At 41.1% G+C, this 27,651-nt stretch overlaps 2 protein-coding genes across 3 annotated transcripts in view; one reads left to right on the top strand and one right to left on the bottom strand.

The window, feature by feature from the left end:
• Window positions 1-1,370: 1,370 nt before the first annotated feature.
• Window positions 1,371-13,421, top strand: SELENOO (selenoprotein O). Of its 2 annotated transcripts, none has more exons than XM_018576746.1 (9): window positions 1,371-1,979; window positions 2,796-2,999; window positions 4,318-4,498; window positions 5,413-5,543; window positions 7,457-7,737; window positions 8,400-8,544; window positions 10,357-10,542; window positions 11,730-11,886; window positions 13,061-13,421. In XM_018576746.1, exons 1-9 carry the CDS (start codon window positions 1,423-1,425, stop codon window positions 13,253-13,255), a joined length of 2,037 nt encoding a protein of 678 aa, XP_018432248.1. In that variant the 5' UTR covers window positions 1,371-1,422; the 3' UTR covers window positions 13,256-13,421. The 2 variants fall into 2 exon arrangements, with proteins under 2 accessions (XP_018432248.1, XP_018432249.1); XM_018576747.1 differs by having other exon boundaries at window positions 13,061-13,246.
• A 7,220-nt stretch (window positions 13,422-20,641) lies between these two features.
• Window positions 20,642-27,651, bottom strand: part of TUBGCP6 (tubulin gamma complex associated protein 6) — a 34,444-nt gene continuing 27,434 nt past the window's right edge. Inside the window, exons 28-31 of the mRNA XM_018576721.1 lie at window positions 25,763-25,895; window positions 23,534-23,747; window positions 22,092-22,291; window positions 20,642-20,757 (exon numbers count right to left, since the gene is read on the bottom strand). Coding sequence (XP_018432223.1) covers window positions 20,666-20,757; window positions 22,092-22,291; window positions 23,534-23,747; window positions 25,763-25,895 — 639 coding nt within the window. The 3' untranslated portion in view covers window positions 20,642-20,665. The remainder of the gene's footprint in view (window positions 20,758-22,091; window positions 22,292-23,533; window positions 23,748-25,762; window positions 25,896-27,651) is intronic.

Genomic DNA, 27,651 nt, shown 5'->3' with positions numbered 1-27,651 from the left:
GGGTCTCACTAGGGCTATGTGGGGTCTCACCAGCCTGGTGAGACCCCTCAGAGCCCTGGTGAACCCCACAGAGCCCTGGTTAAACTAGGGCTCCTTGGGGTTTACCTAGGGCTGGTGAGACCCTACAGAGCCCTGCTTTAACCAGGCCTCTGTGGGGTCTAACCAGGGTTCTGTAGGGTCTCACCAGCCCTAGGTAAACCCCAAGGAGCCCTAGTTTAACCAGGGCTCTGTGGGGTTCACCAGGGCTCTGAGGGGTCTCACCAGGCTGGTGAGACCCCACATAGCCCTAGTGAGACCCTACAGAACCCTGGTTAGACCCCACAGAGCCCTGGTTAAACTAGGGCTCCTTGGGGTTTACCTAGGGCTGGTGAGACCCTACAGAGCCCTGGTTAGACCCCACAGAGCCCTGGTTAAACTAGGGCTCCTTGGGGTTTACCTAGGGCTGGTGAGACCCTACAGAGCCCTGGTGAGACCCTATAGAGCCCTGGTTGAACCAGGGCTCTTTGGGATCTCACCAAGACTCTTTGCGATCTCACCAGGGCTCTGTGGGGTCTAACCAAGCTGGTTAGACCCTACAGAGCCCTGGTGAGACCCTAGAGAGCACTGGTTTAACCAGGGCTCTGTGGGGTTTTACCAGGCTCTGTGGTGTCTAACCAGTCCCCACAGAGCCCTGGTTATACCAGGGCTTTGTATGGTCTTACCAGGGCTCTGTGGGGTTTCACCATTGCGGTAACGCGCGTTCCGGTGCGGGCGATCGAACTGTGGGTGGGAGTTGTGTTTGGGGTACCATTCAAATGAATGGCAACGCAACATATCTCCCACACCAGAACACAGGTGTGATTGCGTGTTACAGTGCGTTACTCTGGTCCAGACACCTCTACAGGACATGTGAGGGAGCTGTAAGCAATGCATGTATGGATGGAGCTCCCTCGCGGCCATAGCCCCATCCTATCCCACCTCAAGCTGACACTCGATGCTGTGCCGCATATACTGAATGGATGCTTGGCAGGAGAACTGACAGTGCTGCGCTAGGGGGAGGCAGAGGAGCCTCTCACCTAGAAAAGTGGAAGGCATGCAGTGACCCACTAAAAATGGGGTCACGACCCACCAGGTGAGAACCAAGGCACTATAGCACACTGAGACCCTCGGAACTCATGCAATCAGAGGAGTTCCAGGAAGAAGCAAAGCTGGATCTTCCGTCCAACAGGTTAATGTGAATCCAGCATCGCCTCTTCCTGGGACACGCCTATCTCCGCCAGGGCTCATCCTCCCGCCCCCTTTGTCATTAACGTCACCAGTCGGTCCAGCTCCTGATTGGGTAGTAGAAGTTTTTTATGTCACAGTGGGAGGAGCCAACTTCTGTTTTGGCACGCGGGTCATGTGACTTCAGTGTTTGGAGGGGTCAATGTTTTGGGCACGCGGATGGCACCGGGAGTGACACGTGCCCTCCAACACTTGGCACGGTCGGCTGTGACCCTTCCGCTCTCCCGGATGGACGCTCTGCTTACCGGCGTTGTGGGTATGATGAAGCGCGCTGTGCAGAGCTCTGCTAGTCCGGCCTCCAGCCTTCGCTCTCTGCGTTTCGATAACCGGGCGCTGCGCTGTTTGCCGGTGGAGCCCGGGGACGGGCAGGACGATGACGCCGTGCGCTCCCGCGAGGTACCCGGGGCCTGCTTCTCACCGGTCCGACCCACCCCGCTAGAGAACCCCCAGGTGGTGGCGCTGTCCCAGCCGGCGCTGGCTCTGCTCGGCGTGCAGCTCGGAGACGAAGACCAGGACGAGGCAGCTCTGTATTTCAGCGGTAACCGACTATTACCCGGCTCACAGCCCGCCGCCCACTGCTACTGCGGACATCAGTTCGGGAGCTTCGCCGGGCAGCTGGGTGATGGCGCCGCCATGTACCTGGGAGAAGTACTGAACCCGGCCGGGGAGAGGTGGGAGATTCAACTGAAAGGAGCCGGCCTCACCCCTTACTCCAGGCAAGTCTGTTCATACATGGAAGTAGGAACATCTCCTACAGAGGAGATGGGCGATGTATCATAGATATTACTCGGCTAGGGGCCACTCAGAGGTCTATAATAGATAGTGCCGTGCCAGGGGCAGATCAGAAGAAATAAGTTTCGGTGGTGAATAATATGCCCCTAGTTCTGAGTTTTACCGGCCCTGGGGCTAAATGCTCTGTGGCCAACCCAAAAGGCAATGCCTTAAACCAGGATTGCTGATCCACTATTGCAAAGCGGAAGAAGTATTCGTGCAAAAACATGGGAATCTTGGATTTGCACTTGGGCCTTTGTCTTTTTGTTGTAGAGAGATTCCATTTGCAACTTCTAGAGGTAGAGGCTCAGAGGCCTGGAATGGGATGGACTGACCTGTTTTTCCTGGACATTGTAAATCGGTTTGAATAAAAGGCTTGGTAATGTTTCAGAGAGGGCTCCGGAATTGTCACTTCCTAGGCAACAAGCCTCTGTACAATCTTGAGAAGAGCAGAGGCTTTATGAGGAGAAAGAGGGGAAAAAGTTGAGGCTGGGGATAGGTGGTTTAAAGCAAAAAGAGGGAGATAACGGGAACTCTGTCTTGTATACTGTAATTACCACTTTCCTTAACCAAGCATCAGAAATATGGAGAAAGAAGATCTTGCTGTGCTTGATGGGGACTGATTAGAGGACTCTCTCTGACCTCCCAGTTTGAGTGATTTAGGAAGTATTGGCGCTGATGAGGTTGAAGTGGCCCTGCTCTGGTAAATGAGGGGTGATCAGGGACGATGGGCTTTTATTAACCATGATTTTCTTTCTTAGACAAGCAGATGGCAGAAAAGTGTTGCGATCCACCATAAGAGAGTTCCTGTGCAGTGAAGCCATGTTTCACCTTGGAATACCAACGACAAGAGCTGTGTCATGTGTCACCTCCGATTCCACTGTGATCAGAGACATATATTACGATGGCAACCCCAAGAAAGAAAAGTGCACAGTAGTTTTACGCGTCGCTCCCACTTTTCTAAGGTAATTACATTTTTAAGAGTACAAATGAAGAATAATTGCATGCAGTGTTCGGAATATGTAAAGGTCTGGATTTGATGCATTAAAACCCATTGGACCTTTTCACTTTGACACCTTTGTGACCATTGACAAGCAGAACCAGTGACCAGCAGAGCAGTGACAGGCTTACAAGCCTGTTGAATCCATTCTTAGCTCGTATTAGTAGATCGTTATGTCAAATTTGAAAATGCTGCCTATGCAATCATCAAGGCAAGTAAAATCGACAATTAATACCAACTTACCCCAAGAGTAAGGTATTTGCATAAGCGGAACATGTCAGATAGTTTAATGGAAAGCTGTCATCAAAGAAACATAGGGGGTGCCTTTACTAAACCTTTTGTTTGAGAATGCTAATTGCCTCTTTGTCATAATAACCCTCTGGATCCCACTTTTCATGCTCTGTATACTTTTTCTGGGTCAGTGTGGCATGAGTATTAAATCCACTGAGTCAGTATAAAACCAGGCAGCTAGCATTTTCTGAAGGAGATCTTTAATAGCCATGATTGGTCATATTGCTCATGGCAGGGACATGCGCTTCCATTGTAATCAGTAGAAACATGACCTTTGCATTACATGTCAACTTGTGTTAGGACAAGTGTTGGCATGGACTTTTATTGATTCCAATCAATTAAAATCGGCCCCTTTTTCCTTTTGAAACATTTAGGCTGGACTAAGCCAGAAGACCCTTTCTTTAGAGAAACACACAAGATGCTGACTATAAACTTTGTTGGCCACAAAACCACTAACTTTACTAGGATTCTGACTTTGTTCAATCAAGAAATCTCCAAAGACTGACTGGTTTACTTCAAAGTCTATCTCTGCCTAAGCTGAAATTGATGTTTGTATGAAGGCTGGCAGATTGAATCACATGCGGACTCCTTATGCGTCTCAGAATTTCAGCACCCAGTTTTGTCCAGCTTTCACACCCATTAGAAAGACAAATAATGCTGTAACTCTTCATAACTTAGAATAATCCAATATTTAGAACTCCTGCTGTGAAATAGTGGTACCATTACTTGGGCTTCATGGGTTAGTGGATCAGAGCTGTCTTCTCTACAGAGATCTATCTTGGACACCAGCATTATCCTCAGCTGTGTTACACTTTGATTTGGGATCTCCCTTTCCCGCTCCAGACACACTTACACCAAAGTCCAGTCAGCACTGAGTAGCGTTAAAAAAAAAATATTGCCTAAAATAGATTCTCTTTATGAATCAGTTGTTGTTGTTGTGTGACAAACATGTTACTGAATATTGTGCTTCTTTGTTTTTGTTATTTGAGCAGGTTTGGATCATTTGAAATTTTTAAGCCAGTTGATGAATTTACAGGTCGACAAGGTCCCAGTGTCAACAGAAATGACATCCGAATTCAGATGTTGGATTATGTTATTGGCACATTCTACCCAGACATACAGGAGAAGTATGCAGGAAACAACATGGAGAGAAACGCTGTGTTTTTCAGAGAGGTAGTGGGATTTCATTGCTTTATGCTGTTTTACAACCCCTAATTTAAAGATGTTTAGGAATCTGCCTGCCACCAGAACAGCAGTAGTGGGGAAATCTCTTGGGTCTTCACACCATGTCCGTTGCGCTTTTTTGCACACCACCACACATGTATGGTGTAGACAGGGCACATAGAGAGCAATTGCTTATTATGTGCCCTGTTCACACCATACATATATGCTGGTGTGCAGAAAATGCAGCTCAACAGCCATGATGTGAACATATAGACCACATGAAAACTGTAAACAGAGGGATTTAGCCCTTACTTCCTCTTGGGCTACTGGGTCAAATGTCTTTAGGAAAGGAAGTCAGGGGAAATCTCCCCAGTTATGACTTGGGCAGGAATTTAAAACCTAAATGAAACTATACCTTCCCCACCCCATCTTTGTGGAGATAGCTCTGACATACTCAAGAAGTGGCAGGAAAAGGTCTGACCTCTGGAACTACCTGTAAGTAAAGCTAAACCCAGATATTTTGCAGGCATACACTTTTTCTGAACTATGTATCAGAGGTTGCATCAATGTTGAAGTCCATATAAATATAAAAAATTAAATATGTGTGTGAGATAGATTGCTAGATAGATATCTCGCAAAAAATGTATTTCTGGTAAGTATCTTCCATTAGAAAAACATACACCTTCAGTATAGGATTATAACATGTACATAGTTACGTGTTACATACAATTATACCTGTCTGCTTTTTATATTTTTAGCCCATCTTCTATTAAAACTTGTTAAAAACAAAATGGATATTTCCCAATTTTTTGAAACGTTCCTCATGAATACCCTGTATTGTCTATTTTCTCTAAAGTGTCTTCATATCACTGCTGTTTTTAAGGGGTTTGATATTTGTTCTTGTTTGTTTTGTTCCTTCCTAGATAACAAGGAGGACAGCACGAATGGTTGCTGAATGGCAATGTGTTGGATTTTGCCATGGTGTGTTGAATACTGATAACATGAACATTGTTGGGCTTACTATTGATTATGGACCTTTTGGCTTTTTGGACAGGTTTGTATGGCTGCAGCATGTACAAAACCGCTATTATTAATAGATCAGAACCTTGTGGCCAACAACAAATATTTAGTGCTTTGCTTGCTTGGTCTGTTATAGCAGCTCAGTATACTATAACTATACTGTTGGCCATTAAAGAAAGCAGAAAGTTTGGATTCGGACTTTTGTTTTGATTTTGTATCATTATGAAAAGTGACTTTTTTGTATTTATTGTTCTATACATGATTTTGCCACTACACTGTTTGATCGAGAATATTTACCATGTATAAGCATACAATGTCAAGGTGATGGAGAGCATGTTGTACTCTTCACAACCTTTTGTAAGGGATATATTGGGAAAACACCATCAGTAATTGAAAGGGAGGTATTCGGAGGATGTTGCTCCTACATTAGATTTCCAGTCGGAAAGCTTTCCTAGTGTGGGATTATTAAGGGAAATACACACGCCATTTATTTACCCTTTACCAGATTGTAATTTCAATATGGCTGACTGAGGTATGTTGCCCACCTTAATAGCATATTTATAGCGTATTCAGGGGCTTTTGGGTAGTGTGATTGAGAGATTTTAATATGGAGTGATCAGATGCTTTAGATGCATTGCCATTTATTTCTATGGACCTGCCACAGGAATTCAGTCTGCACACAGGAGATTGGTTAAAGGAGAACTATGGGGAGAGTGAAATGCAATTCTCCCTATAGGTAGAGCTGATGTGTGACACTGCAGCTGTCACAGGTTGGCTCTATTGATCGGGAACTGAGTGGTCACAAACCACTGATCACTCAGTTCACGATCTTCTCCCTGCAGAATGTGGTGATTGTCTGTCAGTCATTGCTGCCTGCATGGATTCCCCCGTCCCCTTTTCGTTCCTCCAGCACTGACTGGAGGGACAGAGGGGGTGGGCACAGCTGGCTCCGCCTCTGGAGAGGCAAAGCCAAATGTCAATCGGGCAGCGGGGAGGATCTTTCAAGGCTTCAGTGCTCATCATATAGCGGGTAACATTAGTAAATGTCCTGCTGTGACCCTAAAGCGAACTACGGTCAATAAAGGTTTGGCCATAGATCTCTTTTAAGCATGATTGATATCCTACGTCTTAGGCTGGGGTTACACTTGAGCTTTTAATCACCCTTGCTAAGAGCTTTAACTCCTTCCTAATAATTACCTTGTTTGCAATAAGATGATTTCAGCTGAAGCAATTGTCAGCTAACTTTTATTGTTTATTCTGCAGTTGATCTATGTCTAACTCTGCGACATTGATCACTTAGCACATTGACTGCGCATGTCCAAATGAAAATACTTTTTGCGCAGCTAGTCAATGAAATTTACAAGTTCTTGGAGATTTGCTTCAGCAACTTTGGAAATAAAAGTTCATTGCGAAGTTGTCCTCCTTACTGGGCATTTTTCTCATCTTGTGGAAGTATATTTTGAGGTTCTTATCTATTATTTCATTGGCTTTTCAACTCTAAATGCATTGACCAATTGTGCTACAGGTATACACATGTGATTTGAATCACAGCTTTGTTCATATTTTTATTTTTGTTGATGCATCTTATTAGCGAAATATGGCTATGAACGTAGCTGTAGTATACCATGAACATCACGTAAGCGAAATATGGCTATGGATGTAGCTGTAGTATACCCTGAACATCACGTAAGCAAAATATGGCTATGGCTGTAGCTGTAGTATACCATGAATGTCACGTAAGCGAAATATGGCTATGGATGTAGCTGTAGTATACCATGAATGTCACGTAAGCGAAATATGGATGTAGCTGTAGTATACCATGAACATAATGTAAGTGAAATATGGCTATGCATGTAGCTGTAGTATACCATGAATGTCACGTAAGCGAAATATGGCTATGGATGTAGTATACCATGAATGTCGCATAACATCACGTTTATTTCATAGGTATGACCCAGATCATATTTGTAACGGCTCTGATAATATGGGACGTTATGCCTACAACAAGCAGCCAGCGATCTGTAAGTGGAATTTAGGAAAGTTTGCCGAGGCTCTGGTCCCTGAACTGTCCTTGGACATAAGTAAAAATATACTTGAAGAAGAATATGATGCAGAGTTTCAAAAACACTATTTGCAGAAAATGAGGAAGAAGCTGGGTCTTCTTAAGCTTGAACTGGAGGAGGACAGCAAATTAATCTCTGATCTAATGGACACCATGTATCTGACAGGTGAGATTCTTTATTTTTTTCTGTTTTCCCCTCTGAACATGGTGTGCTGGTGATATCTTGGAATGGGACTGTTGTGGCACCATCCACCATTTCGCCATAGCACGTTTCTATTATTGGACCTGAATGCTGTATGGTGATCGCCGAACTTGTTTTATTTGTGCCGTAGCATGTTAGGACACAAGGGTGTTGGTATTACTTACATTAATATACAGGGGTATTCCAAAAGCACCCGAACAGTACATAATTCCTTCTGACAATGCAAACTTGGGGACATTGAGGCTTATACAAGAAATATGGGTATTTGCAAATTACATTAGACAGAAATCTATTTGGCAGCTAACACAGGGGTTTGATTATGAAAATGTAGAGATAAAATGCTATACACAAACTGATCAGTATTCTGTACACTCTAGATATGTATTTTTGCCTTGAACTTTTCAGTATTCTTCAGTATTCTTGGAAATGTTGTATTTCTGACTTCTGTAAACGATTAGTACTTATTGTGTTGATTTTTGGGCCGAGTGTATATATCTTGATAATCTTAATGAGCAACACAGTGGTGGACTTTAATCCATAAGTGATGGATACGTCTTAGTTTATGCTGTGCATATTACAGAACATGTTATTGATGACATCAGTCCCTGATTAATGTCTTGCTCTAGGCTCAGATTTTACCAACACTTTCCGAGTTCTCAGTAAATTCTCAGGACACGCCTCTGATATTGATGACTTCTTGAGCACAATCACTCAACAGTGTGCTACCTTGGAGGAATTAAAGGTTTTTTACAAACCTAAAATGGATCCAAGGTAAAATAAATATCAAGCATTGCATAATTTCTTTACCTAGCATTGCATAATTGTCTGTTGGTCATATGCTGTGGAAGAAAAAAAAAAAGTGCGTGGCCACGCTTGCTTAGCAAATTATAGGCACTACATACCTCCCAGGGGCTGCACAGATAATCTATTGTGGCTGTCTTGTTTAGAATAGAAGCTAATTTGCTTATTAGAATCCCAGTCTTGCAAACTGAAAATAAATGCTCAATTCACTACGGACCAGTTCACACCAGGTGCTGTGCGTTCCCGTCCCGCAGTGCGATCGCCCACACCAGAACTTGTGGCACATCAGTGCCTGCGTTCCGGTCCAGTGCAATCTGAAAAAATGTTGCAATGAGGTGCCACGAGTTCTGCTGCCGGCAGTTGCACTGCAGGCGGGGGGGGGGTTGTTGTGTGTGCCTGCGGTGCCATTGCCTTCAAGGCACCGCTACGCCCCTGAACGCAGGAAGCCAGCTGGGATGCAATACAGTATGTTTCAGCAGCTGACCGCTCTGGAACACACTGTTTATGGTGTGCACAAGCCTTAAGACTGATCATTGGAGGTGGGAAGATTACTTTATTTTCGCTTTCTTTTGTTATTTTATATCATGGTGAACCCTCACAATTATAAATATTCCTTTAGGTGTGGAATCATTATTTCACCCATTTGAAATTGGTATCTATTGTTTGGAAGCCTCCTGTTTCTGAAGAATCCACTCAACCAGCTAAATTACCCATCCTTAGGTTGTATTTTAAGGTGATCTGTGTGATCATTTTCATTTCTATAGTGACCATCTTTTGTGTTTTTTATACTAAAAATGTATTACATTCACCTCCTATTACTGTTGTTGTCATTCTTTTATATAGCGCTGACAATTTACGCAGTGCTTTACATAGTTGCACGATCACATCAGTCCCTGCCCTCAAGGAGCTTACAATCTAAGGTCCCTATCTCACATGTATACATACAAGGGCAATTTTGAAAGGAGCCAATTAACCTTCCAGCATGTCTTTTGAGTGTGGGTGGAAACCAGAGTACCGAGAGGAAACCCACAAAAGCACAGGGGGAAAATGTAAATTCCTTGCAGATAGTGTTCTGACTGGGATTAGAACCGGGGACCCCAGTGCTGCAGTGCTCTTCTATACTCCCCCCAGTTATAAAATTATATAACATAATACCCAGCACATATTGTACAAGGTACAGACCTACTCTTGTCAGACCGGAGAGGACATTGTGTAGAAGTTTTACAGATTAGCTCTCCGTACCACACCAACAATTGTGAGTCTTTATTTACCTTTATTTAACTTCTTAATAAAGCAATTGGAAGTTTTTTACACTGTGCAACCTCCCTTCACTTCTTTTATGCCTGTGTTTATGAACTTATGGAGTGAAAAGTAATTTGGGCACAGAGGGTATTTAAAGGGGGTAACAAGGATAGCAGCATACAAGTGATTTCTGACCTTTCTTAATGAATAGGGTGGTCACACATATTGTGTAATATTTTATTAAGTATGTAATCTATTGGTGGGAGGTGTAGTCCTTAGTATAAGCACAAAAGATTGGCATTATACATAGGACATTTTTAAAGAATGTCTATATATCCCTGGTGATATTGGCACAGCTGCTAGTTTATGGAATAGTATGGTGTTTAGTTTAGAGAAAAATTACGAGTATATTGTGTTTTTTTGGTTTTTTTTTTTTTTTTTCTTTCCAAAGTACCATTTTATGTGTAATAATGCTTTATAATTATACCAGTGATTTGAAAACTAGGTACATTAGTGGCATGATTCTATTTCTGGTTTCAGACAACTTTCAGTGTTGCTGATGCTGGCACAAAGCAACCCTCAATTATTTGCATTGATTGGGTCAAAAGCAAACATAAACAAAGAGCTGGAAAATATTGAAAAGTTTGAAAAACTTCAGAAATCCAGCGGTGAGGATCTACTGAACAATAACCGGGAGCACTGGAAAGAGTGGCTTCAGAAATATAGGTATATTGTCACACAAGAATAACAAACATACATTTATGTTCACAGCAGACCTGTCATATAAGTGCTACTCACAGGAAGGATGGACACTAGTGAAAAAGCAAATCCATTCTACTTCCCTTGTGGGTTATACCCTCTGTACAGGAGGAGGAAGCTCTATTTTAGCTTCATGTCCTTGAAGGTAGGACATCCTAAATCTTCTGAAAGATTAGAAGACTTTGCAAGAAGCCCAGTAGACACATTTATATTCATGAACTGTGAATTAACAGCAGTGTTACACAATGAGCACCACAATGGGTCAGTTGTGTAGTTGGGTTACCTTACCATTACTTACCATTAAGGTTCTGGTAAGAGTAACGTAGGCTTTTAAATCCTGACACTGGAATAGGCGAGTGTGTGGGTATTTACTGCTGATGTGTGTTGGGAATGTACACTTTCAGATGCCAGGTTCCCCATACCTAAACATGTTTATGGAGTTTTAGCACTATAACGTTAGTGTGTAGTGATTACAACAACCAGTATCTACAAACATTGTGAAGAAATAAATGTTTAAAGTTCATAACCGAGGCAGTGTGATTACAGTTGGCTTCTGTTCAGATGGAAGCCTCTACTCCTTCTCCTGCTTTTTCCTTCTCCCTTTCTTTTTCCTTCTCCCTTTCTTTTTCCTTTTTTTTTTCTTTCTCCCTGTACCCCCTGACCCTTACCTTTTCCCCCTTTTGTACTCTTCCCACTCATGTTCCTTATACCCTCCGTGCTTTTCCCCACTCCTTAAACATGCCTTCATCCCCAGAACCTGGACGCTCTGTGTGTGTGTGTGTGTGTGTGTGTGTGTGTGTGTGTGTGTGTGTGTGTGTACACACAAACAAGGCAGGCTAGTCTAAGCAATTGCAATACACGCCCATCTCTCCCACATAGACTACCACCCACACCCCTGCACACCCCATGGTTGGCATCATATCGCTCAACGTGCACTACAAATAGGGGAAACCTTCAAACTTAAACAGCCCCAATACATGTTTGTATTACTATATTGGACTTTATGTTGGGTTTTATTTTGCCTTATACATGACAAATTTATGTCCTATTCATTGTGTATCCTGTGTTCAATACTCTTCTTGATGGGGGGGAAACCACAATAAAGGTTGTAGTATACATTCACTCACACATATATGCTAACCTTTTTCTTTCAGCGTTCGCTTGGAGAAAGAACAAGAACATTCTGAAGCTAGTGAGACTTTAGATGCAGAGCGGGTGAAAAACATGAATTCTAATAACCCAGCACACATCCTGAGAAATTATATAGCTCAGAATGCCATAGAGGCAGCTGAGAATGGAGACTTCACAGAGGTAACGCTTCAGCTGTATCCTTATTCTCAGTTATCATTATTTAACAATCATTAACTTTATCCTAGCAGCAGCAGAAATAATTAAGTCTTTCACCCCTCGTTGTTAGGGTGCATGTAATTTTCCTTACTTACACAGCACCAAGAGTGCAATTAAATGGGGGTGGGGGAGGGGGCGGCACACATTAAAGCAAATTGTTGCTACGCCCTGTATGGGCAAAGAACAGGTTTACTTTAGACTTAAATAGGGATGAGCTTAGGTTTGGCCTGAACCTGGCCCACGCTTGAGCTTCTCCAAACATGGAAGGAAACTCCTATTGCTGCCACCCAATCAGCTGCAGCCAGGGAATTCGCTACCTGCAGCTGCATGTAAGCAGCAAAGGGGCAGGATGCAGTGACATCATTGACCTTGTATAATTACATGGCTATATTAGGTAAATGACACTTGCCCAATGTGGCCATATAAGGTAAATGTTATCAGCACAGTCATCCCGCCCCCTTTTTATGGTCAGCTGCAGGGTTGGGAATGCCCCGACCTGCAGCTGATTGGGTGAGAAGCCCGTGTAGCTACATGTTTGAATTTGCTCAGGTTAGGACTGGTTTAAGTCTGAACCTGAGCTCATGCCTTAACTTGAAGTGGGCCTTTACACTCAAAAATCAAATTCTACCAATGCATCCCTCCTGTGTATGATGATTAATAATAACATAGACATGTCAGGTGTAAAATGCTGTGATTGTGAAATACTTACACTTGCACTTAACATTCACTTCCTGCTTTGAAAGGGTAAAGTGACTTCAGTTTGCCAATGTAATGCACACTGGGATTTCCTTGTCATCAGCAGAGCATTGCTGGGAAATCTCATCTGTAATCTCAGGGAAAGGCTTTCCCTCCCCTGCAAAAATTGAAGAAAGGGCCTCAGTCATGAAGGGGTTAAAGATATGGATGAAGGTCCGCTTTAACTGTTAGTATTTTAGTTGGGCTACTTGCATGTACAGATGTTGGTCTGCAGTGCCAGCCCACAAATTTCTCTGACATATTTTAACCTAACTCCATTTACTGTTGTGCCAAACCTGTGTCCCTATTCCCTGTATTCACAATTGATTTATGATTTATATGCGAGTCTTTCCCTTCAAGGCATTCGGTTTCCTAAAAGTATGGTCTTTTAATTGATCACCAGGTGAAGCGTGTCCTGAAGATTTTGGAAAATCCTTATGAAGTCGAGAAGGAGGAAGAGATTCCCGAACATGCTGAAGAAGAACGTCTGGAAGCTTGTGCTTTGGCCATTTCTAGACCCACAAACCTCTCCAAACTTCCATATAGCAGCAAACCTCCACTTTGGGCTACAGAACTATGTGTCACCTGATCTTCATAATAGCCTTGTTGTTGATCCTTTTCTGTAGTGTTTTTATGCAGGAAAAGAATCGTACCAAGGCTCAGTATAACAAGTACATACAGGTTTTTTAAATCTACATTTGGATTCTTGGAAACATTATAACCACTTAACAGGGATAAAGATTGTTACAAAAATATTTATTTGCCATTAAAATCTTTCTATAGAATCCAAATGTGATTTGCACATGACGGCAAAAATATCAATTCAGGAATGTGACGTGTTTTTGGCCTGATGTTACCTCTAGTGCTTGTTGCATGTTTTAGCATTGTGTAGCGTGATACAACAGCCTGTTAATTGACTCAAGCCAAATATTTTCTGTTGAATTAATAAAGCAAGGTTGAACAGCCTCTGGGGCATCTGCTGAAATACAGCCCCTGTGATGCCATAGTAAATAACGTGCTCTGTTGTATGTCAGGAAAATCTATCATAGGTTGTCTAGCTCAGCTCTCTTTGTTCTTGTGACCTAGTTGATGATGTGTTCCATAGTGGAAACTAGAGGTATGTCATCACGTGCTCCAACTTATAATATCATTTATGATGGGCTTGATGCTTTTATACACAGAACTATTGCAATTGGGAAATGAAGCAATTGCATTTAAAGGATTTCAAGACATTTTTTGCTGCTTACTCTGTGCCTTTGTACAGAGTGTACTTTGTTACGAAGATAGGTGGAGGATGTAGAAACCGGGCTTTTTTCTTTTTATATTGATTACCATCATACAACAGTTTTCATTTGCAGATTGTGTATTGATTTTTACTGGCTTGGTTGATGTAAGGTACATAATGAGATAACAAAACAATGCAGATCCCAAAGTAAAATTTATTTCTGTCCCATTTGTAAAGTTTCACACATGATATAGGCAAAAAAATAAATTATTTTGCTATATTATCTTTTTGTAGGTAAAATGTTAGATGGTCACAGTATCTTTGTTTCTCTGTGGACCTCAATTGTAATACATGCCTCTTGCGGTGCTGACAACTCTTTGACTTACTGATCCAGGACTAGTATGCAAGTCCAGATCCATTACTTTAATTTCACATATACAGTGTGTGTGTACACGTATATACAGGTGAAACTCGAATAATTAAATATTGTGCAAAGTTCATTTATTTTACTAATGCAACTTAAAAGGTGAAACTAATATATGAGATAGACTCATTACATGCAAAGCAAGATAGTTCAAGCCGTGATTTGTCATCATTGTGATGATTATGGCTTACAGCTCATGAAAACCCCAAGAACCCCAAATCCACAACCTCAAAAAAGTAGATTACATGCAATCAATAAAACAAGGATTGTACATAGAACAATATCGGACCTCTGAAAAGTACAAGCATGCATATGTACTCAGTACTTGGTTTGGGCCCCTTTTGCAGCACTTACTGCAATTACTTTTGCACGATATTCTAATTATTCAAGTTTCGTGTGTGTGTGTGTGTGTAACACACCCCTGTAAAAATGCCAGGTTTTTGAGATGCAAAAAATAATAATAATCAGACCACGCTAAATCACTTCAGACTTTTAGCCACCACGTGACTCAAACTTTGTGCAATTTAATTAAAAACAAATTGTTTAGTGGGGGAAAAAATAAATAATGTGACTGTTGGTGTGCACGTCCTCTTGTAATTAGGGATGTGGCTGCATCGGTGTGCACGTCCTCTTTTAGAATTAGGCATGTGGCTGCGTTCAGAATGAACCAATCGCATTCAAACTGACCATATAAAATTCAACTGTTCTAGTTGGAGTTTTCTGACATTTACTCAGTTGCCATGGTCCTCAAAGCAATCTCATTATTGGAAGGTATCAGTCGCAAGAAGGGTAGAAAAACAAAAATTCCAAGGCATTGGATATACCATGGAACACAATGAAGAGGGTAATTTGAAAAGAAATATGGCACAACGATCTTACCAAGAACTACATATTCCTCCAAAATTGATGAAAACCTGTCCAGGAGGCTGCCAAGAGGCCTCTAACAACATTAAAAGAGCTGCAGTAATTTGTGGCAAGTACTGGTTGTGTACTACATGTCACAACAATCTCCTGTATTCTTCATATGTCTGGGCTGTGAGGATAGGGTGGCAACACATAAGCCTTTTCTTACTAAGAAAAACATCCAAGCCCGGCTACATTTGCAAAAGCCGACATCAAGTCTGACAAAAGCATGTGGGAAAATGTGTTATGGTCTGATGAGACCAAGACTGAACTTTTTGGCCATAATTCCAAAAAGTATGTTTGGTGCAAAAACAACACTGAATCAACAAAATAACACCATACCTACATTGAAGCATTAAAACAAGGCGGGGGGACTTATGAACAGTTTCAAATATCGGTCATTTTTGGTGGCAAAGCTTCAGGCCTCTGCTAAAAAGCTAAAGAGGAATTTCACCTCTTTAGCTGTACCTGCCCCCCTCCCCCATCCGTTCCGCCAGTCAGCGCTGGCGGATCGGAGTGGGGAGGGGGGAATCCAGCCCCTCCCCCTGTCACGGCAGAGAGCCGTGACAGGATCGAGAGGTGAGCGAACGCCGGTATGTGTTCGCTCACCTCCCGATCTACTGAGCCGACCTGTGACAGTCTCATTGTCACAGGTCGGCTAGAACTATGAGGTGAGTGAAAAGCACTCACCTCATAGTTCTCCTTTAAGCATGATGATCCAAACCATACCTCCAAGTCAACAGAAGAAGGATGGCTCCGCCAGAAGATGATCAAAGTTTTGGAATGGCCCAGACCTGAATCCAATTGAAAATCTGTGGGGTGACCTGAAGAGGGCTGTGCCCAGGAGATGCCCTCATAATCTGACAGATTTGGAACACTTGCAAGGAAGATTGGGCAAAGATTCTCAAGGATAGATATGCCATGCTGATAGACTCCTACACCAAAAGATTGAATGCTGTCATAAAATCAAAAGGTGCTTCAACAAAGTATTAGTTTAAGGGTGTGCATATTTATGCAACCACATTCTTGTACATTTTTTATCATTTCCCCCCTTTAAAGATGTCAGTTTGTTTTTAATCGAATTGTACAGATTATAGGCCATATTAAACATGGAAAGATTCTGAAGTGATTTCTTTGATTTTTATTACATCTCAAAAACCTTCCATTTGTACATGGGTGCATAGACTTATGTCCACTGTACAGCCAGGGTGACCCACAATGTAGTAAAACAGCCAGTTAGCATTTCCACGCAAAGATCAACATATGTTTCTTAGGACAGGTTCCCTCCAGGAAGACAGTTTACATTTTGGTTTTGGCATCCTTTTAAAACATTAGGTGGTTAAGATTAAAAGGATATTGATCAGTTTCTGTATTTTTTATTTTATATTTAGTTTTTTTATTCTAAAATGTTGAAAAGTAAATTTATATGCGCATAACATTAATTACCTTAGTGTACAGTTCATTTACATGTTATATAATTTTAAAATAAACACCAAGCACAACTACAATTTTCAGTATTTAGAAATCTCTTTTGTGTCATCTCATTTATTAAAGTGACACTTAGGCGTAAAATCCTAGAAATACATTCAAGTACCTTAACTATTAACAATGTTAACCCCTTCATGACTGAGCTAGTTTTCAGGTTCTGTTCATAAATGACTGACACACTTTTTACATTTTTGCTGTGTGATTCTTCCACAGCAGTAATGTACTTTCTTACTAAATGTACCCACACATTATATATTGTTTTTTAGAGGACAGATAGGTCTATATAATTATATGAAACATGTACCTAACGCCTCACTTAGTATGAATCAAATATAAAAAATGAGGAAAAAAAACTAGAAGAAAACAATTTTTTCACAAGTTTTGATTATTTTTTTTTTTCTTGTCAGTTTATATCAAGCAATCACTATGACTGCTTGATAAATTAACTTTTTAAAACATTTTTTGGGCTATTAGACAGCTAATAATAACCTTAGAGACTGATCCTGACTTTAGCCAGATTCAGATCTCACTAAAAGCTCTTTGATCGTGCCTAGACGATCAGAATTGATACATTTCACTCAAAAGATACAATGTATATCTTTTTAGTGAAATGTATCTAAACATCAGGCTCTCGAGCTTTCAAAACAAATAGCAGAGGTGAGTCACTGCTGCCTCTCTGCTATTTTCAGCTGTCAAATACGGGATCGCAAATTGCTGTCCTGTATTTGCATGTAACGGCTTCATTCTTTCATTACTGAAAGGAAGAAGCTTTTACAAAAAGCTTAATTATTTCATTAATGAATGCCTCAATGCTGAGACATTCTTTAATGACTGGTAACCACTGAGAATCAGCTGTTACCAGCATTACAAAGCCTGATATAACTCGTCACGTACAGTCATATAGGCAGAAAGTGCCGGGACGTACACTGTACGTCTCCCGTCACAAAGGGGTTAATTATTTGTGTATCACTCGGTTGTAGATCCTCAAATCATTTCTGAATTGGTGCGGACACTGTCCTTCCTTCTGGAGGGTGGCTACCTTTGTTCCTCATGGTCCCCGTGTGTGTTGTAAAGTAGTCACCACTCCAAGCTCGCTACTGCGATGGACTACAATCTCACGTTTAGTTTACTAATTTGTACTGAGTTTGTAGTCCATCATGGGAGTGATCTTGGAGCGGTGGCTACTTTACAACACACACAGTGGCCATGGGGAAGAAAAGTAGTCACCCTCCAGAAGGAAGGACAGTGTCACCACCAATTCAGAGATGGTTTGAGGATCTACAGCCGAGTGATACACAAATAAGATACATTTTTGTTAATAGTTAAGGTACTTGAATGGATTTCTAAGATTTAACTCCTGAGTTTAGTGTCACTTTAAGTGAGCTGTGTTGGAAGTCCCACAAAGCTCTTCTTGACAATTTTCATGTGCCATGTGCAGCATTGGATCGGACTGCTTTTTTTATGTGCTTGCCTAATACCTATACCATACATGTTTTATGATGTTAAATAAATGTAGCTTTACTAACCCTAGTGTGGTATGCAGCATGCAAATTGTGGAGTTGTTGCCTAAAGCAGAACCTTTTTTTTTTTAAATCAGATCTTATTTTTAGCTGTTGTTATGAGTTGTTATACCTTGTGAGAAGTCCCTAGAGGGCAATGAGAAAGAACAGCATGGCACTGTTACGGTACCCCTACACCTTACAATTAGCTGGAGATTTTTGTCTGCGATTGCGTTTGTCAAAAAATCTGCCAGTTGATGGGGAGTGTACAACCTCAATTACAATGTACAATTTTTGTCTTTCAAGCCAGTTAGTGGTGCTGACGAGCGTTAATTGCGAACTACATTGGTCTGTGCATGATGGGATAGTTGTAAGAAAATTGAACGAGAGTGAGAGGTCTGGACAAAAAAAGTTGTACAATGGTTGTAGGGTGTATGGCTACCTTTTAAAGACCATCCTGACAAATAGATTCATCTTTAAACACTACTACATCCAATGCTGCACCTGAAGAAATGCAGTTAATGCGTGGCTGCTGTAGTCCAAAAATGGCCAGATTGAAGTAGTGACTACGGCTACAGGTGTGGATCACTGCTTATTTGTCTCCAATGTCCAGTATATTGAGGGAGAGTCATTATTTATATAGCCAATTACAGGGTAGAAGAAAGACTTGACTGACATTGCAAATTAGGACAAGAAAACCACACTGCCCAGCTTTACCACACTACCACACTTTAAAGCCACCTGCTTCATCTACTGACCCATCTCTTATATAATAAATGCCTTGAGATGTTCCCTCTGAATTGTGGTTCCGATGAATAAATCAAAAGCTGTGCAGTTGTAGTGTTGAACTAAACATATTTAATTAATTAATGTGCAGGGTGCAAACTCTATTAACCCATCACAGACTAATTCCATCTTTCCTTACTAGGGGCTGCTGTACACTGCACTGGCATCAATAATAAGCTCAACGTGTATTTTGCAACCACATTTGAGAAACCACCACTGTATGTTTGTGTTCCCATTCACACAGCATACCTAAAAAAATATATATATATTTTTTAAATTACTACTTTCTAGCTGTTTGGATTATAAAAATGATAATACAGGCAGCTTCTATTGGTTAGAATAGATGCCCGTGTGCAGATTTAAAAAAAACAAAACACTCCCTTAAGTTCATTAACATACAATAGATTGAGATCTTTAACCCTTTTGTTAAAACTAGAGATGCACTGATACTAGTATACGGCGTACAGCAATGTATTCTCCATGTCCCAGGTGTCCTGCTTCTCCCGCGCTGTCCTTCCAGCCAGTAGCAGCTCTGCAGTCTTCCTCCCAGCCTATGGCAGCTGCGGTGGGCGGAGGAAGCTGCAGGAGCCGATGTTCAAAGATTCTTCTACTCTGGCCTATGCTGGACTCAAGGCAAACCAATACATACACAGGTGGGAGCGGTGTTACCTGACATAGGATTTGTATTTCTGTCTAATCAGTTCTGAGACCTACACAGCCAGGTATGTGACACCACTAACAGTTAGGCCTGGTTCACACCTAGGCGTATTGCATATGCGCGTCTGTCGCGCGTTTATTTTTACCGCGACTCGCGGTAAAAAAATCACGCGACAAACGCGCGTTTCCGAGGGCTACTTGGCTGTATCCCAATGGAAACGCGCAACAAAAACGGCCCAAAGTAGTACCTGTACCTTTTCAGGCGTGGGCCATTTTGTAGCGCGTTAGGGACGGGCTGAAATACGCCAAGGTGTGAACCAGACCCATTGAATACAATGGGATTTAGATGTTTGAGCGTTTTGTAGAGCGCTCGTCGAGCGTAGAACACGCTACAAAACGTTCAGGTGTGAACGAGGCCTTAGAGAATACAGCAGTGTCCTGTCCCTATGCCGTCAGCTGACTGGACAAGAAAAGAGCAGCAGCAGACAGATGAAATCAGCTCTCTGCTCACTCCTATCATCCGATTCCTTGTCAACACATTTGCATGCAGCACATCTAAGTGGCTCACAATCCTGCCCCTCCGTGTCTGAATACTGCTGTATGTGAGAATGCAAGAGGTTGGCACCAAGTCAAATCCGTGTACTTCTAACTAGTGGCATTTAAAAAAAAACAAAAAACATTTAAGAATTTATTAATGAATACAAAAGCTGCATTATTGTGCGTCTTTTACCTTCCTGGAGTTCAGCTTTAAAGAAAAAAAGACATACACAGGCATGTTGCAGCTGCTTGTCTTGGAATCATATGAAAATGCCGGAGCTGTTCTCTGTGGAGTCATGACTGATGCTAACTAATGCTGCCATTTGTAGGCCAATAACACTACACAGCACTTTGTTGCTGTCACAAGAGATTCAGTCAATGACAGAAATCACTCTATGTAACAAAATACGCAGCGGTAGCTATTTACCAAAAACATAATTTATTTATTATACATTTATACTGCACATATACACAATTGTGTCCGTCTGTTCAGTTCTCTTTGTAGTAATTGTTGAAGTTAATACGCAGTAAGAAATCTTCCAGATGTGGTTGGTATCCTCGATTTACAAGCTTGGTTACCACTAGAATGCAAATAAAGCAAACACAATAGTTGATTTTCCTACAATGATCTGATTAATCCCATCAGTGACATCTCTATTTCCCAATAAACACTAGGAGGAATATTTATATGACTACAACACAATTCTATCGGTGTGCCCAACGAGGTGTGCATATGAATGAAACTTTTTATGGGCCAATATTACTAGTTTGCTAATGACTACAGTCATACTGGCCTCCCAGGTCATGATCAGCAGCAGACTTTTCCTAAAATATTTGCATTTGGCCCCTAGGGTAGGCATAAACTATACCCAATCCTGCCCCTGTTCTGATGCCTTATGATGCTTGATCTGTTAAAGGCCAGAGGGTGATAAACTCTGCTGGGTACTGGAAGAACTTATCATTAACACAAATGATTGTCCAATCAATTGGAAAAATCTATCTGACCTGGCCCTTTCCTATTGTCAATGATAGAAGAGAAGGAAGGTGCACATCTCCCCTTTTACCCTGTAACAAAGCCAGAAGCCCTATTATGATATTACATGATATACTGAACTGTACTGAACTGTTCTCTCAGTTGGAGGAACACAGCAGTAGCCATCAGAGGTTTACCTATGCTCAGGGACAACATACAGAGATTATCCAACACAAGTTCTGCAGCCCATGTCTAGTTTTAGACTCTGGAGAGGCTGTACAAGCAATAGTTCTACCAGCCGGTTCATTTCTTATTCCTGCCGGTTACCACGGCTGGATCATCCGCACAATATTTTAGTGTTTACATATTATTCTTTGTTGGGTATCTCCTATAATGGACAATATGTAACTACCAAAAAGTGTTTCTTCAAATGGTACATTTGTACATCCTGATCTGTGGTTGTGTCCATGTTGGATAAGAACAAGCCGAGCACAGGATGAAAGAACATGTATCGTAAAGGTTAACTTCAGTGATGATCACTTCTCAGAACGCTCAGCATATCCAGAGATCTATGCAGCTGAACTTGTATGCAGATCTCAGATATGCACATTTCCTGTAAAAGCCAAGCTTGGCCTATCCAGTCTCACCTCCCAATCTTCTCCACTGGTACCTAAATGTGATTGCCAACCTTACTGACCAACAGGAAAGATTGAGGCCAAACTTTCACAAGTAAAGTTGAGATTTCCAAACAGTATCAGCTGTCTATACCAATCTACTGGTTATCCTGACAAGAGGGTTTCACTGAAGGTAACCTCCCGTTATCCATTTTTTACCATACATCAGGTTTGTGGCAGATGTACCAATGTAATTATAATAGGATATTCCAAGGACAAAAGCCCAACCTGTTCATAAAGGAAGAGACCATGTGGGCAGTTGACTTACCTTCAAACAAAAAGTCAGAGTAATACTTGAAAGTATTGTAAGATTGCTGCATTAGTGTGTAGTTGGGGTGGCTAGCCACCTGCTTTTCCTTATCACACACCCATGGCTGAGAGATAAGCTGCATACGGAACTTTAGGATGAGACTGAAAATGCTGTGTATAATTTTCATCAATGGAGCTGCCTTGTCCGTTAGAAGACCCCTAGGGGAAAAAAAAAGTCAAAATGTACCCTACAATAATATGTCTGACACTAATGTATCCACATACGTCCATGTAGCTCTGCACCCAGCTAGGGGTGTATGCAAGGATACACTTGGAAAAAAACAGTTAAAAGCCATACAGCCACAGCCCATCATGTATACAACTTCTGTGGTTCCCGGGCACAGAGATCCAGACGTGTTTTACAGTATATGGGGCTCTGTGCCCGTGTGTAATGAGCTCTGGAATAGCACTACTGCTATTGATTTTACAGTTACTGTATGAAATTCCCTTCAAACGGCAAGGACTAGCTGTGTACCAACATACACTCAATTAGGAAGGGACTTTGCCCAATTCATTTTATGTTTGCTGTCGGATAAATCTCCAGTAAAAGAAGTCTGGAGATGCAAATGTATTTTTCCACTGGAAAATCTAAACTTACAACATGTCCTGCTTTCAGTAAAAAGATGTATTTTCCTATTTCCCTGCCATGTGCACATATACTGTATACAGGGGTGGACAAATTAAAATGGAATTCAGGAGCAAGCTCTATTGACAACTAGAGAAAACCTCAAAAGTTAGCTGTCATTTTTCAGGAGCATTGGCAACCTGGCATCTGGGATTTGTCCAGCCCTGCTGTGCACATTCAAGCTCATGTCCACCTTTGCAGAGGTATTTTTTTTAAAACATATGCCAGCAATGTACACCGAGTGTTCATGAAGCAGGCTCATGCAGCTGATGTATATGAACACAGAAACTTACACTTTTGTCATCTCCTCATGGCTTCTTTTGAAATGGCCACCTCTGTGCTCTACAAGCAGTCTGTGTAAATTAACACTCTCTAAGCTCTCTCCCCATTCATTAATATTCACAGTGGCAACCCCCACTCCGAACAGTGTATTGGGACCTGGAAAGGCTGGGCTGCAATGATCCTGTTACATTCACTCACAGGGAGGAGGTCAGCTACTTTACAAGACAATCTGACCCCAGCATCAGACTGAATTTCCTGTGGAGAAAATGTTTAATTTTTAGGATTCCGGCCTACTAAAAAGTCCATAAAAATGAAGAAAGCCTGCAATGTGAGTCATGAAAAAGTGCACACATATACATCATCACTGCCCCTCTACATTACCACAAAGAATCGTAAATCACTTACAAAATGGACTTTCATGTTTGCTGCAGGTCAACACACACACACTTATCCATGTAATAAAGCATTACATTTTAACTGCACACTGTATGTACCTAAAAAGGGCCTTGTTGAGGTATTCCGTGTGTGCCTTGCAAATTTCCTCCAGGTTGCTGACTGTATGAAGTTTGTTTCTAAACTCAGCCCATGTAACATGCAGAATTTGGTTGGCGATATACCCTTGGATAACTTTCACAAAATGCTGCATTTCATGCCGGTACAGCTGGAGCTGTCGATACTGGACTGAATTAGATGCTTGGTTCACTAAAGCTGAAAGGAAAATATCAATATTACTAATATTCAAATCATTAATCCCTAAAAATCATATCACGCTGCAGACACAAACAAGGTTCTCCTCCAAATACCTGGGAGTGCTTTTCAGGCTGTCACACATCTCATTCAGCTGACATGGGTGATTTTAAAGTGGATTTCCACATTTGCAGTCAAACTTGGAGAACATCTGCTTCATATTTGTTACATGTTCACGTTCAAATAAATTGGAGCTTACATTGTTCCTTGCTCTTTTCTGAAAAACTCCAAAACGGAAGTTTTTGCTCCTTATGTACTGTTAAGAAGGGGATTTGGGAGCCATGTTTACTGTAATTAATCCTGTCTGTACTGTGCTGGTAGATATCATCATCAGTTGTATACTAGATATAAGCACTGTGTGTCCTAACAAAGGGTAAAGATCTCGGGCCTTGTGTTCTGCATTGTATAAGGATAAGGGTGCCCACACACCTTACGATAATCGTAAGGTGTGTGGAAGCCGTGCAACCTCTACTACTGTAAGGTCGCACGACTTTAAACTTACTAACATGTTCGAAAACCCGCCGAGCATCGTACGATGTTCGGCGGGTGTGTAGCATGTTCGTAAGATAAAAGCCGGAATGGCTGGTGTGCGCAAGCGCACACTGCCCGTTCGGGATTGCGGTCATCGGAAGCCCACCCTCAGCGGGGAGCGACTTGCGATCATCGCAAGTACGATCTGCCTGTCCAAGATGGGCAGATCGTACGTTTTTTTAAGTACCTTACTTACTACCTTAAGTAGACTTTTGTCTTGCGATGGTTGTAAGGTGTATGCCCAGCATTACTCTTACTTTCACTTTGATATTGTTCATAATAGCATGCAGTCTGCCCAAAGAAACAACTAGAAATATATATAGAGATCAAAATCATTCATTGAAAACCAAAATTCATTTAAGAAAAATAAAGACTTTCAATAGTAAAATGTTTCTTGCAAAAAATGTACACAATTTGTGTATGAATTGACAATGTTGACAGTCAAAACCTTAAAGTGTGCTTCCACTTTTGCAAATTAAAAAAAAAAATCCCACTATGTTTGTGTTCTTATTCACACAGCATACCTATTCTATAGAAAAAATAATTGTATGTATATGTGTGTGTATATGTGTATATATATATATATATACATATATATATACACATATACATATGTGTATATATATATACACATATACACACACATATACATACAATGTATACAATATACACACACATATACACACACATATACATACAATTATTTTTTCTATAGAATAGGTATGCTGTGTGAATAAGAACACAAACATAGTGGGATTTTTTTTTTTAATTTGCAAAAGTGGAAGCACACTTTAAGGTTTTGACTGTCAACATTGTCAATTCATACACAAATTGTGTACATTTTTTGCAAGAAACATTTTACTATTGAAAGTCTTTATTTTTCTTAAATGAATTTTGGTTTTCAATGAATGATTTGATCTCCACCAAAAACAGCTCCAGTCTCTGCTCGCACCTTATAGATCCCTACAGCACCAGCCAGAAGATAGCGTTCTTTAAGCTAATTGATACAATAAAACACTTAGTGAACTGTAACATTTTTGATCCCAAAGAAAAGCAAATTCTGAACAAAATAATAAATATTCCATATCTACCTTTATAGTGAACTAACCGTAAGGTTTAGAAGAGAATGGATATTTTCATACATGTCAAGTCCCTACCTGTATAGTAGCGGTCCTATAATTACAAGTCCCTACCTGTATAGTAGCGGTCCTATAATTACAAGTCCCTAAACCTGCTGTGCTTATTGTGAGTTATAACACGGAATTGTGACTATTACTTATTGAAGAATGGAGCTACAGACACCAACCAATATGCACACGAGACAATTAAAAAAAATTCACTGTTCCTTACATTAAAGTTAAATGCTGTCATTAAATACAACTATATTAAAAGCCCGACTTTAGGGGTCATCATACACATGCTGTATTTTCATGACAAGGCTTTACCTGTACGTTTTAAGTGAAACCAAACATCCCTTAGTGTCCAAACCATATGCTTCAGTTGTAGCAGAAAGGAGAAAATTTTGTTGTATTTATTAATACAAGTGTCTGTGATGACAATATTCAGAGGCCAAGAAACCTGGAAAAAAAGCCAGAGATGATAACTAGTACAATTTCTAGAGATATACTGATCTTCTAATAAACAGCAGTGGTTTGCATGTCATGGATCTTATTGGCAAAACAAGTCATTTAAGTTTCTCATTACCAATAATACCACAGAGAGATGTATATGTGACCATAAGATATTGATGCACATAGAACACTATTTAAATATGTTTGGGCAAAGACTAATTATATAGATAGTGAGGAGCGCAAGCAGCACATTAGTACTTTGGAGTATTAAGGAAAAGGAAAGGTATATCACATAACACAGGTAGGCAGGTTTTGCATCATGCCTTCAAGAAAACTGTTCTCTAATTCAGTATGAACCATCAGATATCTGCAACACATCCAGCAGAAAGGGCCCGTTCACACTAGCCCATCTGCTAAAATACTCCATTTTAGCTAGTGACAGCTAGTGCGTTGTGGCAGCTCCAGCAGTGTGCTAATACAATGCATGCTGCCGGAGCTTTCAAGGTTTACATTTTTTATTAAAACTTTAATGGTAGCATACAATGTGTACATTCCATTCAGGTCCCCGCACAACAACACGGAGTGCTATGCTGCCGTGCATTGACCTGCGGTGGCATCCAGTGCTGCGAAACAGCATGTTTATACGTGTGTATATGTATATATATAAAAATGTGCTGCGCTAAATATTCCCCTAAAGTTTAAAAATTTATGTTTATGAAAATGTACACATTGTTTGGAAGTGTATGAGCAGTAGCGCAGTGCACACAATTTATCGAAACAGCATATCTGCATTTTTCTGCAGTGCCCATCACACCCACCTGCTGTGTGAACAGGACACAGAGAAAACAAAGGTTTTCTCTGTGTCCTCGCAGTGACTGGTGCAGTAAAACACAGGTCACCACTGTATGTTTGTACAGGGCATGGGCTTGTACTGGTGGGTCAAAGTACCTATGTACAGCCTTTGTTTTTTTGACTGTGGTCTTTACAACATTTAATCCAGACGCTTTTGACGTGATCATCTGTAGATCTCTAATTGCAGAACACAGATTTCTATGTGCGAATCCTTTTCTATGTCAGTAATCATGGTATTCCTGGGGAAAGCAAGCCAAGAATGACATGCTGCAGTACTGATAGGTTGTTTTTTTTAAATGTAACCCTTTGGTGAAGGAGGACATCAGATGATAGGAAGATAGGGTCAAATAAAACAAATTCCCTTTATGAACCCACTTGCTACTAAACAGATATATGTATTGCATGGGGATGTACAGATTTCTTAATACTTCGTCCCTCTTCAAAAGTGTGTATGTAATCTCTAGCCTTTATAGCAATATTTTACTAAAGGAGGAACATTTTACCTTATGCCCTATATCACACCCGAGTCCCTAGTAACCCAAACCAGGTTTAAGCTCATAACTATTCACTTTTTCCAGCTAGCTTATCTTACATTTTGAAAAGGACCTGAAACCTCTGTCAAGCTTTTACTGCTCTGTGCTCATTTGGGGAAATGTCCCTTCTTTTCCTGTATGGTAATTGGGACAGGTTGTGAGTTGTGGCAGCAACTTGGGGAGGGGATATCTCCCCAGCTGGAACAAACAGCAGTAAAATACTGAAATAGCTTGTAGCCATTGCTCACCCTATCCAAAATGTACAACCCCTCAAATCCCCCCCAATCATAGGCAGGAGTTCAACTTCGATCTCAAATCATTCCATAGTACATTAATTTCTAGAATAAGCTCTCAAAGGGCTGTAATTGTTAAAAAGAA

The sequence above is a fragment of the Nanorana parkeri genome, unplaced genomic scaffold (assembly GCF_000935625.1).
Source record: "Nanorana parkeri isolate BGI_ZX_2015 unplaced genomic scaffold, ASM93562v1 scaffold75, whole genome shotgun sequence".
NCBI classification, from domain to species: domain Eukaryota; kingdom Metazoa; phylum Chordata; class Amphibia; order Anura; family Dicroglossidae; genus Nanorana; species Nanorana parkeri.
The sequence above is the reverse complement of the archived record's forward strand: the minus strand, read 5'-3'. Positions and strand labels throughout refer to the sequence as shown.